This window comes from Tachyglossus aculeatus, chromosome X1 (genome assembly GCF_015852505.1).
Source record: "Tachyglossus aculeatus isolate mTacAcu1 chromosome X1, mTacAcu1.pri, whole genome shotgun sequence".
NCBI classification, from domain to species: domain Eukaryota; kingdom Metazoa; phylum Chordata; class Mammalia; order Monotremata; family Tachyglossidae; genus Tachyglossus; species Tachyglossus aculeatus.
In genome coordinates this window covers 24,559,799-24,573,656 of record NC_052101.1, presented here as the reverse complement: position 1 = coordinate 24,573,656, position 13,858 = coordinate 24,559,799, and the positions used below count along the sequence as shown (strand labels likewise).

At 45.8% G+C, this 13,858-nt stretch overlaps 1 protein-coding gene across 1 annotated transcript in view; it reads right to left on the bottom strand.

The window, feature by feature from the left end:
* SLIT3 (slit guidance ligand 3) overlaps window positions 1–13,858 on the bottom strand; it is a 625,600-nt gene that overhangs the window by 84,900 nt on the left and 526,842 nt on the right. The window contains exons 16-19 of the mRNA XM_038771676.1: window positions 11,322–11,472; window positions 10,911–10,985; window positions 2,527–2,670; window positions 483–626 (exon numbers count right to left, since the gene is read on the bottom strand). Coding sequence (XP_038627604.1) covers window positions 483–626; window positions 2,527–2,670; window positions 10,911–10,985; window positions 11,322–11,472 — 514 coding nt within the window. The remainder of the gene's footprint in view (window positions 1–482; window positions 627–2,526; window positions 2,671–10,910; window positions 10,986–11,321; window positions 11,473–13,858) is intronic.

Sequence of the window (13,858 nt, the reverse complement as noted above, 5' to 3'; positions counted from 1 at the left end):
GGCTGATAGAAAAAAACTAATAGCAAATTCCACTTTCATGGACTGGCCGTGGTATCCTCATCCTGACGTGTATGGCCTCTCTGAACATTTTTCCACACCACTCTGTATGGATTGGCAGGCAGAGCGGTACATTTTCTCTGCATCAATGATGAAAACTTTGGCTCAGCTGTGATCGTAAATCATCAGATCCCAAGTGAGCAGGACCTTCTTCTCACTGCAGCGATACCCACCTCCAATCAACCAAACAATCAATCATATTCATTGAGTACATACTGTGTGAACAGCACTGCATTAAGCGCTTTGGACAGAACAATATAACAGAATTGGTAGACATGTTCCCTGCCCATAAGGAGCTTACCTCCACTTTTTCTTGCAGCTACAGCAAGCAGTTACAGGCTGGTAAAAGTAACCACACCTTCAGAATGGTGATGCTCACTGGACCCTTTCCCAACCCCCAAGATCCCAGGCTAAGGCTCACTCACATGGTGGACAAGGACAGCAGCGTAGTGAAGGCCCCAGGAGTGATGGTGGTGATCCGGTTGTCATAGAGGGAGAGCAGCCGCACTGAACTCAGCCCTGCGAAGGTGTCATTGCTCACACAGCTGATCAGGTTACTCCTCAGCATCCTGCAAGGAAACAACTGTGAGCCACCATGCATGGAGGTTCTGTCTTTCCCCCGTCTGCTTCCTCCCTCCCTCCTAGGACGGAAGCCTGGGTGGTGATAGTACTAGTAGTAGTAATGGCAGCAGCAGCAGCTTTTACTGAACACCAACTAGAAGTGGTGCACTATACAAGTACTTGTTAAGGACATAAAAAGTGAGTGACGCATTCTCTGCCCACAGGGAGCATACATTTTAATGGAGGAGATAGAAAAGTGCTCAAAACCAGGCAGTCAAAATAGATAATAGAATGTACACATTAAAAAACACTTAAGTGCTGATGGGTTTAAATGATTTGGGGAGTTAACTGGGGAAGGCTTGTTGGAGGAGATGGGCTTTCAGGAGGGCTCTGAAAATGGACGGGACTGGGGCCTGAATGGTGTAGGCATTGATGGCACTACCATCCTTCCCGTCTCACAAGCCCGCAACCTTGGTGTCATCCTCGACTCCGCTCTCTCATTCACCCCTCACATCCAAGCCGTCACCAAAACCTGCCGGTCTCAGCTCCGCAACATTGCCAAGATCCGCCCTTTCCTCTCCATCCAAACCGCTACCCTGCTAATTCAAGCTCTCATCCTATCCCGTCTGGACTACTGCACTAGCCTTCTCTCTGATCTCCCATCCTCGTGTCTCTCTCCACTTCAATCCGTACTTCATGCTGCTGCCCGGATTATCTTTGTCCAGAAACGCTCTGGACATATCACTCCCCTCCTCAAAAACCTCCAATGGCTACCGATCAATCTGCGCATCAGGCAGAGACTCCTCACCCTGGGCTTCAAGGCTCTCCATCACCTCGCCCCCTCCTACCTCACCTCCCTTCTCTCCTTCTACTGCCCAGCCCGCACCCTCCGCTCCTCCACCACTAATCTCCTCACTGTACCTCGCTCTCGCCTGTCCCGCCATCGACCCCCGGCCCACGTCATCCCCCGGGCCTGGAATGCCCTCCCTCTGCCCATCCGCCAAGCTAGCTCTCTTCCTCCCTTCAAGGCCCTGCTGAGAGCTCACCTCCTCCAGGAGGCCTTCCCAGATTGAGCCCCTTCTTTCCTCTCCCCCTCGTCCCCCTCTCCATCCCCCCGCCTTACCGCCTTCCCCTCCCCACAGCGCCTGTATATATGTATATATGGTTGTACATATTTATTACTCTGTTTATTTATTTATTTATTTATTTTACTTGTACATTTCTATCCTACTTATTTTATTTTGTTGGTATGTTTGGTTCTGTTCTCTGTCTCCCCCTTTTAGACTGTGAGCCCACTATCGGGTAGGGACTGTCTCTATGTGATGCCAATTTGTACTTCCCAAGCGCTTAGTACAGTGCTCTGCACATAGTAAGCGCTCAATAAATACGATTGATTGATTGATTGATTGATTGAGAGATTTCCAAGCCAGGGGAACAGCTTAAGGGAGGGAAAGGAGGTGGAGAAGGTGAGGCCACAGTACAGTTAAAAATCTCATTTGGGAGGAATGAAGGGAGTGGCTTAGAGAGGAACTGACAGCAGATATTAGTCAATGATACTGGTCAAGCATTAGTTGGGTCATTTGAATCTTTCTTCTGACTTCAGGTACAACTGCTTCTAATGAAGCCCAAACAGAGCTAAGGAGAAAAGAGGAAACAAAGAGAAGGGAAAGAGAGAAATGGCCTGGAACATATCTGTTATGTCCATCCTGGGCTAACTTTCTCTGTGAAGAGGAGAAAAGGCAGCCATCGACTAGGTGGGGCTTTTCCTATTCATTTCCAGTCCTGGATCCACACTTGATGTCACCCATCACCAAGAGAGCAGCAAGTGGCTATTATGGAGACCGCTCCCCTCCTTCCAGGCCCTCCCCTACCCCTCCGCTTCCCCCCAATCCAGCCCCAGGTGCTCACATGGTCTTGAGGCCGCTGAGCCCCCGGAACACCCGCCCCTGCACTGAGTCCAGCTGGTTCCCCGTCAGCATCAGCTCCTGCACACCGGCTGCACCATCAAAGGCCCCTTCTCGAATCTCCTTGATCTTGTTGTTGCTCAGGTTTCTGAAGGGAAGGAAATGAAGTGAGGGGAGGAGAGAAACCTCTGCCCCATCCCTGATGATCAGGGCCACTTAGGTAGATTGTTCATTGCCTTTGGATCCACCCTTAGAACAGGCTTCACAACATTACAGTGCTCCTGGCTTTACTCCTCTTTACCAATGCCTCCAGGCCCAGCTTTTCCAACAGCCCGGCCTGCTAACTTTTCACCATGGCAGGCTGCATGGTTCACTGCAGGCACTGGGCTGTGACTGACAGAAAGCCTCTGGCCTTCTCCTTTTCCTAGGGGAATTTCCCCTTCCCTCTTCCAGGGAGCACATTTTCATCCCCCTAGCCTCTCCCACTCACCTCATCAGAGTTTTGGAACAACCATGTAAATAAGCAGCAGCCCACAGGTATAGGACTTTAAAGAAATCTACTAGTAGGCAACAAAAACTTTACAAATGGACATTTTGCCACCAAATCCTGGGCTCCTGCAGAGCAGAAAATCACTTAATCACAGACCAGGAAGGAAGCCTGAGATGTTACCTGTTTCAGATTCCTCAATCAATCAGTGGTAGCTATTGAGTGACGACTCTGTAGAGCACTGTACTAAGTGTTTGGGAGAGTACAATAGAGGAAGTAGACACAATCCCAGTTCTCACAAGGCAGGTAAGCCTATAAACCATCAAAAACAGATGGTGGTCTTTTTTAGGCTTAGTGACTCCTTGACTGCCTCATCTTCCTTGGTTGCCTCTCAAGGTGTTTAACCAAATTGGAGGTCAGAAAGGTCTTCCTTATGTCTATCCACAGGCTTTCCTGCTGCACTTTAAGTCCTTTTCTTCCTCTTGGACACAAAATATGAGAGAACAGCTGGTCAGTGGGCAACTCTTTACAAAGATTCTACGTACGCCTGAATTCAGTTTTTAGCTGTCTCTCCTCTAGACTAAAGAACCTGAGGTCCATCACTCTCTTCTCCTAAAACCAATGTTTCACCTTTTTAATTGCTTTTATGGATCTTCAGATCTCAACATCTTTTTAAATGTTTGCACCCTCCCACCACCAGTGCTACTTCCCAGTGCTACAATCTCAGTGAGCCATTTCAAGATCTCAACATTTCTGGCCAGGAACAGAAGTGGAGTGGACTGGGGGAAATTTCTGTAAATCGGTAGCCTCTTGAAAATTGTCTGTAAGTATTCTGGGTCCAATAGGGCTCCCCAGGTCCTAGACCTATCAGGCATATCCAAGCCACGGTAATAGTAATCCATAGTTGGAAGGCATAAGGAGAGCACCAAGGCTCACTATGGCGTGTCCCAAGAACTTCACTGCAGAGGAAGGTCAGGGGATTCTGGAAAGAGGACAAAGTTGCCATCTTAATGGGACTAGCACAAGTTTGTGGCACCCTTTGATCTAAAACATACCCAATCTCATGCCTCCCTCTGAGAAACAAAGGAATCAAGGAACGTGTCTACCAACTCTGTTGTACTCTCCTCAGTGCCTAGAACAAGGCTCTACACACATTAGGTGCCCAATAAGTATGACTGATTGATTCTCATTTCACTATATGGGGCATAAAAGTCCAATCAATCAATCAATCGTATTTATTGAGCACTTACTGTGTGCAGAGCACTGTACTAAGTGCTTGGGAAGTACAAGTTGGCAACATATAGAGACAGTCCTTACCCAACAGTGGGCTCACAGTCTATAAGGGGGAGACAGAGAACAAAACCAAACATACTAACAAAATAAAATAAATAGAATAGATATGTACAAGTAAAATAAATAAATAAATAAATAGAGTAATAAATATGTACAAACATATATACATATATACAGGTGCTGTGGGGAAGGGAAGGAGGTAAGATGGGGGGGATGGAGAGGGGGATGAGGGGGAGAGAGGTGATTTGTCTGGAATTAGGTAGTGAGTCAATGAAAAGCCAGGAAACCCAGGTTGTTATTTCCCTTTTGCCAAAGCCAATACGATTTCTGCTTGATTAACAAGATTGTGAGCCCCTTGTGAGATAGGGACTGTGTCCAATCTGATTACCTTGTATCCACCCTAGCGTTTAGTACAGTGCCTGGTGCATAATAACTGCTTAACAAATACCACAATTATTATTATTATTATTATTATTATTATTATTATTATTAGAGCCATTCGCATTTAATGACCACCTACTGTGGCCAAGACACCATCCCAATTACAGCATTTCTTCTCCCTCACGTGCACACACTCACAAACATACACACACACTTGCAGACATACTTGCATGCAGGCCCTTGCAGTCAAGTCACTCTATGTCCTCGAGGCTGAAAGCAACGCTCTGAACTCTGCACCCTCCCCTCCCATACTAGCTGAACAAGCAACTGGAAAAACCTTGGAAACAGATTACGACAACAAACAGATCTTGATTGCTCAATTAAATGTTAGCGCTTTGCTTCGTGTTCTAGATTCCTACCCGGCAAACACCCACAAACAGAGAAGAAGAGGACTGAAAGCTTCGTGCAAACAGAACGACACTGAAACATCAAACAGAGGAGGCTTTGAGGGCATGGTGAATGGAACAGAACCTAAAGTTATTTACACAACTCAAGGGGAGGAATCTGACCTGTCCAAACGCATCCTATTCACAGACCAAATAACTGTCTCCTTCCCACATAGAGCAGCCCTGGACCCAACCTTCCTCTAAAGCTGGGGTGGCCATGATCACAGCATGGGGCTTTGGTTGGAACACAGCAAATATCATGGATGTTGATCCTGCTGTTCCTACATGAGGCAGGAGTTCTGAGGCAAGGTTTTGTGTGAAGAGCTAAGTGACACAGTTTGAGTTTTCTAAAGCAATCACCAAGGCCTAAGACTCATGCTCTCCCAGACAATGAGGGAAGAGTGTATCAGTAATAAGACAGGGAAAATCCCCAGGGAACCTTGTTAATTCAGGATTACTGTGCTCTCTGCTCAATCTGGCTACACAGAGATGAAAGTCCAAACTGGGTGTCCAAGCCCCAAGAGTCGCTGGCACGGTACAAGATGATCACACTCACTAATTGGATCAAAAACACTTCAAAGCCACCTCTCCCAAGGCTCCACATTGTTGCCTCTGGTCTCACCTGCCTTGTTCAACGTCACCTTCTAGTCCCATCCAGCTCTTCCAACTCTAGATGCTTTCCATCTTACCGGTCTAATAGAACATGAGCATTTGTCTGTGTCAAAATGTACTCAAGACTCCCCTCACATCCAGAAAATTCAAAGTAAAGGTCAGAGAAAGGAGACACGGAATTGACTAAATTCAATATAAGCCTGGTGCGTGATTTCATTTAGCTTTGGCCTGTTTCCTCTTTAAGTCTTGGGTATAGGACACATGAGAATAAAACCGCTATGGGAATGCAATGAGAAAATTGCCAATTACCAAATATAAGACACAAGCAAAGCTAGTATTCTCTTAAGCAATATTATCTCCCTGAGTGACAGAAGGAAAAGTTTTGTCTTTAGAGTCAGACCCCTCAGAAGAGGAGGTAGCAAAAAGTACAAGGCGTGGAAGATGTGGAACTGGCAATGGAGATGAGTTAAGGTGCCTGTGAAATGAGAGTTTTCCCATTTCCTGACATCTGTTTCTTTAAATGAGCAAAATTTACATTGCATTACTGGAAGGTTTTTGCATTTGATTTCCTGAGGCTAGTGTAACAGAAAACAGAAGGGGATGCAGAGAGAAAAAAATTAAAAACCAAGAGATGACTTTGCTAGAAGAGTCTTCATTTCAGCTGTAACACTCCATAATACCACAGGCAGTTATGGGGCTAAAAACCTAATAGAATTGCTGTAGTGCAAATGTTCAATAAACAAGGTATGAAATTTCTTATAAATTATTTTAACACAGAACAGCTGCTCCTCCCAGAAGACAATCAGCCCCTATGAATGCGGCACATCAGAAACTCTTAACTCTGGCCCTCCCAGGAATGACTTCTGACTAGATTTTGGGGACCCTCCAAGGCAATTGATAAGCTCCCCCTTCCTTCTCATCCCCACAACCTCCCCCAGGACTCAGCAAGATTCAGATAAGTGCTGACCCTTAGGCAATCCCTGTTCATTCTGAGGGATTCATCTCTAAGGAAGACAACTGCAAATGGAAAGAAGCCCCTTTGGGGCTGCCTTCTAAAGCCTCCACTTTCAGTTTTTAAGCCCCACTGATACTTTTTCACAGAAGCCCTTCAGCACCCACGGACAAAGGGGAGTGTTAACTCAGTAAAGCCCTCGTCTGACAAGGCAAAGCTCTGTATTTTTCAGGCTTGTTGGAAAAGCCGTAAAGTCCAAGTGACAGGAGGTAGGCGGCTCTAATCTGGACACAGCCCGGAAACCCAAGTGGAGATGTTAGGGGAGGGCTGTACGTAGTGAGGGAGGAAAGGGTCAGTACTGTTATTTCCAGAAACTGTACCTGCCTCCCTATGAACACAAATATTTCTCAGCTGTTCCCACACAGACTGGGTGTTTTGCCCTTGAAACAACTGGGCAAAGGAAACTCGGAGAAGAGGAATTAGGCTGGGGAGGGAAGAGCAATAGTGGACTGAGGGACTACCTAAACAAGCTCCGGATATGATCCTCTTTCACCAGGCCCAAGAGTCCCAAGAGAGACCTCAGGCAGTGCTTATGTCTTGATTGCCATTTCCAAACTAAAGCTTTTCAATCTTAGCCTGTGCTAGGGGACAGTTTGACAACTGAGGAAGGAAAGGAGCCCTGGGGGAAGGGAAGATGGTTGGAGGAGTTGGGGGACAGAACCTGGCCACTCAGAGCAGTGGGAAAGGTTTCTATTACCAAAAGGCCATGGGAGGAAAAAATTTCTAATAAACTGTAAGTATAGTTCCCTATCCCTGCATGGATCCAGACATCTGAGCTGCACCTGTATGCTTACATTCTTATCTCCTGCCAAGAAGAGAGCCCAGAGGATTTATTGCTTCACAGGAAACAAGAACCCTGGCTGCTTCACGCTGTGTTTCTGAATAATAAGACTGTCTTGTCAAAATGCTGCCATCTCTCACCCAACTAGACAGCATCTAGTTGCTCCAGAGGCTGAGAGGAGTCTTATCGTGGAGTGCTTTTGCAGTATCCACTGAAATCAAAGGGAGAGCCCATCACCCAGTAAGATGTTCTTAGCCCCTGTTGTGGTCCTTCGTTACCTTGTGCCTGACATCGGGCAATAGTATGGAATAAGAATAACTAACGCGCACTGGGGGAAATTCACTTCAATTGCGCTCATTGACTCTTTTCTTTGCTATAGCATTTCCTTTCCTCTGTCATATGGGTCACAGGAAAAAGATACTTTCAGGACCCAATAAGTAAAAACACACAAGTGAAGCATTTAGCTAAGCCTGTAAATTGAAAAAGTTGCAGGAGGGGAGTCTGTGTAGGGGAAGAGTCAGTGTCAGCAAACAAACAGCTGGGCCAAGTGGAAGGAGCACCGGGCTGGAAATCAGAGGACCTAGGTTCTAATCCTGGCTTTGTCACTTGTATGCTATCTGACCTTGGGCAAACCACTTAACATTTCTGTGGCTCTGTTTCCTGATGTGGTGAGCAAGAGTGACTCCATCTTGTAATGCAGAAGTTATTTTATAAGAGACTATTCTTTGACCCCTGTGAGCAACAAGGACAAAGGAGGAATTGGAGGAGAAACTGAATAATCTTGCTAAAATTTTTGAGGAGGGCTTGAATGGCTGAAGAGAAATGAATCATTTTGCAAAGTGGTTTGAGGAAGGGCTAAATTGCTCCACTGGGCAGGAGAAAGAGAGTCTATGAGTTTAAGCTGGGGGTTGAGGGGGGAGGAGCGAAAGCACAGGGGGAAGAGCCGCCGTCCTCCCTGACTTCTCCTGGTAATGGGCAGAATGAACTGAAGACAGCAAGCAATCCCAAGCAGCCCCCTCTGTAAACCAACCCGCTTTACCCTTGAAAACAACTGATAAAAGAGGAAGAGAACTGGTTCAGGGCCCTCACACGGTGAAACCACCTAAGCCAAGACACCTAAGCCAAGACAGCTATGGTGGGGCCTTGGCAACACTATCTAAGTTATGCACCTGAGAAACCTACTGTGGCCACGGCCAAACCACCTAAGACTTGAACCAGGATGACATGCTGCAGGTGGCCGGACTCCTCGAACTCCTCCAACACGGGATCATCTTCACTTGGGGAATATTAGTTGAACGGGTAACTACTGCATGTGTGTGTGTGTGTCTATGTTTGGGTCTATCCCCTCTGTTTAGTTATGAAATAAAGCTTTCTGCTATACATAGTGCTGGTTTGGTTTCACTTTTGGAACTTATGATTTGAGTGCCTGAATTTAAAAGGGGGGACAATCCCCAGGGAAGGCCTCATAAATTGAGTGCCTGAATTTAGAGGGAGTCAAATCCCTGGGGAAGTCCTTGTAATAATAATAATAAGAAGAATAATAAGAGTAAGAATAATAATGATGATGACATTTGTTAAGCGCTTACTATGTGCCAAGCACTGTTCTAAGTGCTGGGGGGATACAAGGTAATCGGGTTGTCATAATCAGGTTGTCCCACATGGGGCTCACAGTCTTAATCCCCATTTTCCAGATGAGGTAACTGAGGCACGGAGAAGCTAAGTGATTTGCCCAAAGTCACAAAGCTGACAAGTGGCGGAGCCAGAATTAGAACTCATGACCTCAGACTCCCAAGCCTGGGCTCTTTCTACTAAGCCATGCTGCTTCTCTAGGTTGTAGGTTGAGTGCCTGAAACTAATGGGGGGAACAATCCCCGGTGATGGGCTCATGACACCTTACATATAAAACAGGATTAAATGCTACTTAGACTGAGCCTCAAATGGGACAGGAACTGTGTCTGGCAATAGTATCTTGTGTCTCCCCAGTGCTTAGTATGATGCTTGGTGCAGAGTAAGTGTTTAACAAATGCCACTAAAAAAGGAAACAGAAACCAAACCAATCTCTCTGTAAGGGGATATAAATGGTTTCAACTGGCCTCAGGGAAAAAAAGAGAGAAACAAGGAACTCAGCATAATTCTGTGGGCACCATGATCACTTCCTGCTCAGGAGGGTGGAAACAAATGCATTGGGACGATATCTTTGGTAAGTCTCAGGGCATTGAGAAGTTGCTGTTAACATCAGTCTGCATCCAGCACTGGGCTGATGCCCCTTTCTAAGGGGCGGCAAAAGAGGACCAATGGCAACCAAGTGTTCATGAATTGGCAACGTCTCACAACTCATAAATGACAGAGAAGCCCTCCAACCATGTGGGAACACGTGTAGAGCCAAGGAATAATAATGATATTAATGATAATAATAAGTGCTGGGGTAGATACAAGCTAATCAGATTGGACAGTGTCTGTCCTGCATAGGGCTCACAGTCTAAAACCCCATTTTACAAATAAGATAACTGAGGCACAGAGAAATGAAATGATTTTCCCAAGGTCACACAGCAGAAAAGTGGTCCAGTGCCTGGCACATAGTAGGCACTTAACGAAAATCCTAAAAATAAGTGAATATGTGAACTGCTGCTGACCTCCTGTTCACACTCTGCACAGACTGGAACTCCTCCCCCATTCAAATCTGACTGTCCACAGCTCTCTCCAACATCGAAGTCCTCCGGAAATCACATCCCCTCCAAGAAGTCTGCCCTGCTGAATTCCAGTTAATTAATTCTCAGCATACTTCACTACTTCAGCACCAGCTACCTATTTGTAGACTTGCAACCATTTGATGCCTTCTGTACAAATCTTATATACCCCATTACTTAAATATTAGCTCATGCCTCTGTGGTGAGGAGCAGGAGGCTGTAGGCTCTTCCACTATCCATTCGTGTCCTAGTCTTTTTCAGGTTTTTTTGTTGTTGTTGTTATTGTTTCACCTGTTGCCAACATTACCCCTTGTTCTTTGATTCGGGCCCCCTGAGGGCCAGGGACCATGTCTTTCATCGTGAAATATTTCTGAGCGCTTAGCCCAAGGTTCTGCACATAGCAGGTGCTGAATAAAAACAATGACAATTAGGGCGTGGAGGAGGAATCACTTTAAACCTGTCACCTGAGCCCAGGTTGGGGCAATTTCATCCCCAAAGGCGGCAGTGGAAGTGAGAGAAGTGAGATTGTGTGCAGGGATTTTCAGTCATTATTGCTGTATCATACCTTCCCAAGCACTTAGTACAGTGCTGTGCACACAATAAGAGATTAATAAATACGATTGAATGAATGAATGAGGGAAGAGAGGTGCCCTGTGCCAGGTCGTTCAATCTGAGATGCTCTTACTCACATTTTGCGAAGATTTGGCAGCTTCTTGAAGATACCAGTTGCCTCTAGAACGGAGATGTCATTGTCATTCAGGCGCCTGCAAGAGAAGTCAGAAAAGGGGGTGGGGGTTACAGGGCTCTCCAGAATGGGGTTGGAAAACTCCTAATTTCCCTTAGGGGGAGCCTTCAGGCACTGAAAGACATTCCCCATTGCCTTTACCCCTTGATCCAAGGAATCGTGGCATTACCACTACTGCAGAGAAAGAACCCCATCATACTGAGTATTCTGGGCTCCCCCTGGAAGCCTATAGCTCCTAGATCAGGTGCCGGGTGAATACGCAACAAAGTCACACTGCCTTGATTGAAGAGGGAAGAAAAAGAGTGCCACGAGGAGAACAGCACTAGGCTGGAGTCAGCAAGGGGGTAGGACTCACAGGTCCGTCACATATTCTGGGAGGTGGTTGGGGATGCGCACGAGCTTCTGGTTGGAGCAATCCACGATGGTTCCCTCACAGCGGCACTTGTCGGGGCAAACCAGGTCCATGAAGCACTCCCCACTGAACTTGCTCCGGTAGTCCTCTGTCCCTGAGAGGAAGCAGAATAAAGGCCGGGTTAATCCCAGGCACTGTCTCAAGCCGGGCTCTGAGACCAGATGGAGAGATATATACCCGAGGACAGAGAGGGAAAGGGAGGCTTGGCCACAGCTGCTCTCTCAAAAATCTGCATCAACTAGTGGATAAGGACACATGGCAGGGAGTTGAGAGATCTGAGTTCTAATCCCAGCTTGGCCACTTGTCTGCTCCGTGGCCATGGGCAAGTCTCTTGCATCTTCCTCATCTATATAATGGATTTAAAACATGTTCTCCCTCTCCTTACACTGGAAGCCCTTTATGGGATAGGGATGGATCTGACCATCTTGTACCTACCTTTGTGCTTAGCACACAATTAGCACTACACAAATACCACAATTATTCTTACTGTAAGAATTGGTTTCATTTGTTTTCATAGGTCTACCTCTGTTCTCTGAGCTCCTGCTGCAGTAGCTTCCTAGAGATTCAGGCCTCCTTTCCCTCAGCTAAGTTTCACCAAGCATTTCCCTTGGTGACTGTCTTCAAAGCATTCGCTTCCTTCATGGAATTTTGGGAATCAAAACCGCACTGCAGAGGTCTATAGAAGGGAGGAAGTGTGCTGACACGGAAGAATGCCAGCCTGTAAGTCAGAAGAATCTGGTTCGAGTCTGAGTTCTTTCATTCACTTATTCAATCATATTTATTGAGCAGTTACTGTGTGCCGAGCACTTTACTAAGTGCTTGGGAGAGCACACTGCAACAATAAACAGACAAAGACCCTGCCACCAGCCTGCTGTGTGACCTGGGTTGGGCAGGCCATTTAACCTCTCTGTCCCTCAGTTTCCACATTTTCAAAATGGGGGTAATAGCACTGCCTTCCTACCTTTCATAGGGTTTTTGGGAGGGCAAATGTGAGGGTGCCTGAAGAATAAAAATGCTATACAATAACCAAAGTATTATTGGTTGTAATATAACTGTACTACTTAGAGTGATTCTAACTAAATGTGTGCTGATTTTACTTCGATGAAAAAGCATTGCACCTAGCACAAGGTGTGTGTTCCCTAATTATTGTAAGATAAGAACGATGGCACAATGATGAAGATCCTGCTGCAGTCGACAGTTTCCACCACCCCCTTGAGTTCCTGGTATTTCTTAGCCAGTAAGTTTTCTCTGGATCTCCAGGTTGACAATATTCTGCCTGAAATATGACAAGAGAGCCAGAACATCGGGTCTCATTTCACCTTCCATCTCTCTCTGTGAGATCAGACTCTGCGACGTCCAATCTAAGCGCATACTACCACACAAATCCACGGGGCCTTGGGGCTCACTGTGTGATGCAAGTGTACTATCTGTCCACTGCTGTCTTTGGGGTCTCTAGCTCTCTTCTCATGGAAGAGATGTGATTTGGGTAAGTTTTCCCTTGATAAATCATCTTTTCACATTTCCAGATTGGATCTCATTTTTCACCTCCCTGCCAAATGTCTACCCTTTCCTGCTCTCGACTAATGGCTCCAAGTGAAGGACTGAAAGAGCAATTTCTTTTTTACTGGCATATTTGTAATAGGATTCTCGATGAATCAAGGTACTGAGGCTGTGGATCGGAGGCCGAGAGGTTCAAAGAAGCATATCCTGTTCGGCAGCAATTGGGTAAACTCAAATAAATGCACTGAATAAGAGGCAGTTTTACATACAGACTGATTAAATACATTTCATTTTAATCAAGGTAAGAACAGCATGTATTTAAGTTCGAATCACTCTCAATAGTGTAGTTAGATTACAACCAACAGACCACTGGAGTGAGGGTCTTGACCCACTCTAATGAAATGGTTCTGTAATTAGAGTCAATGAACCAATGTGTTCCAGCATTTTTGGTTATTGCTGTTGTTGGTAATATTATGAGGACGAAACACGATCCTTATGCTTTTGTGGGAGCCAGAAATATTAATAAATGTATATGTAACCAAAGGATCCCTAGCCCAGAGCCAGCTCTGTAATTTGGGTTTCCTCACTTCATATTTCACCGTGGAACTACCAAAAGCTTCTCGGAATCATTTGCTATCCCTAATGATCGTAACTACCAAGGCTGTCACTACCAAAAAGTATTTTTAACTTTTCCAGAGCTTTATAAGTCAATTACAATCATCAGACAGATTTATCACTGCCAAAAATATTTAGTAGGAAAATGTGAACTCGAACAGGCTACATATCTTTTTTTTTTTTTTGATGGATTTGAACAGAAAAATTATTCTAGGGTTCTGAGCATGGGAATAAAATTAAAGCCGCAAGCTGAAACGTGCCTTTAGAGAGCTGATGTCAGTTGGGCATTCTGCTTCCCAGCTCGGCTGATCATAACAACAGCACTTGCTCTGTGATCAGGGAAGCAGCATGAAAGCAGCATGGAC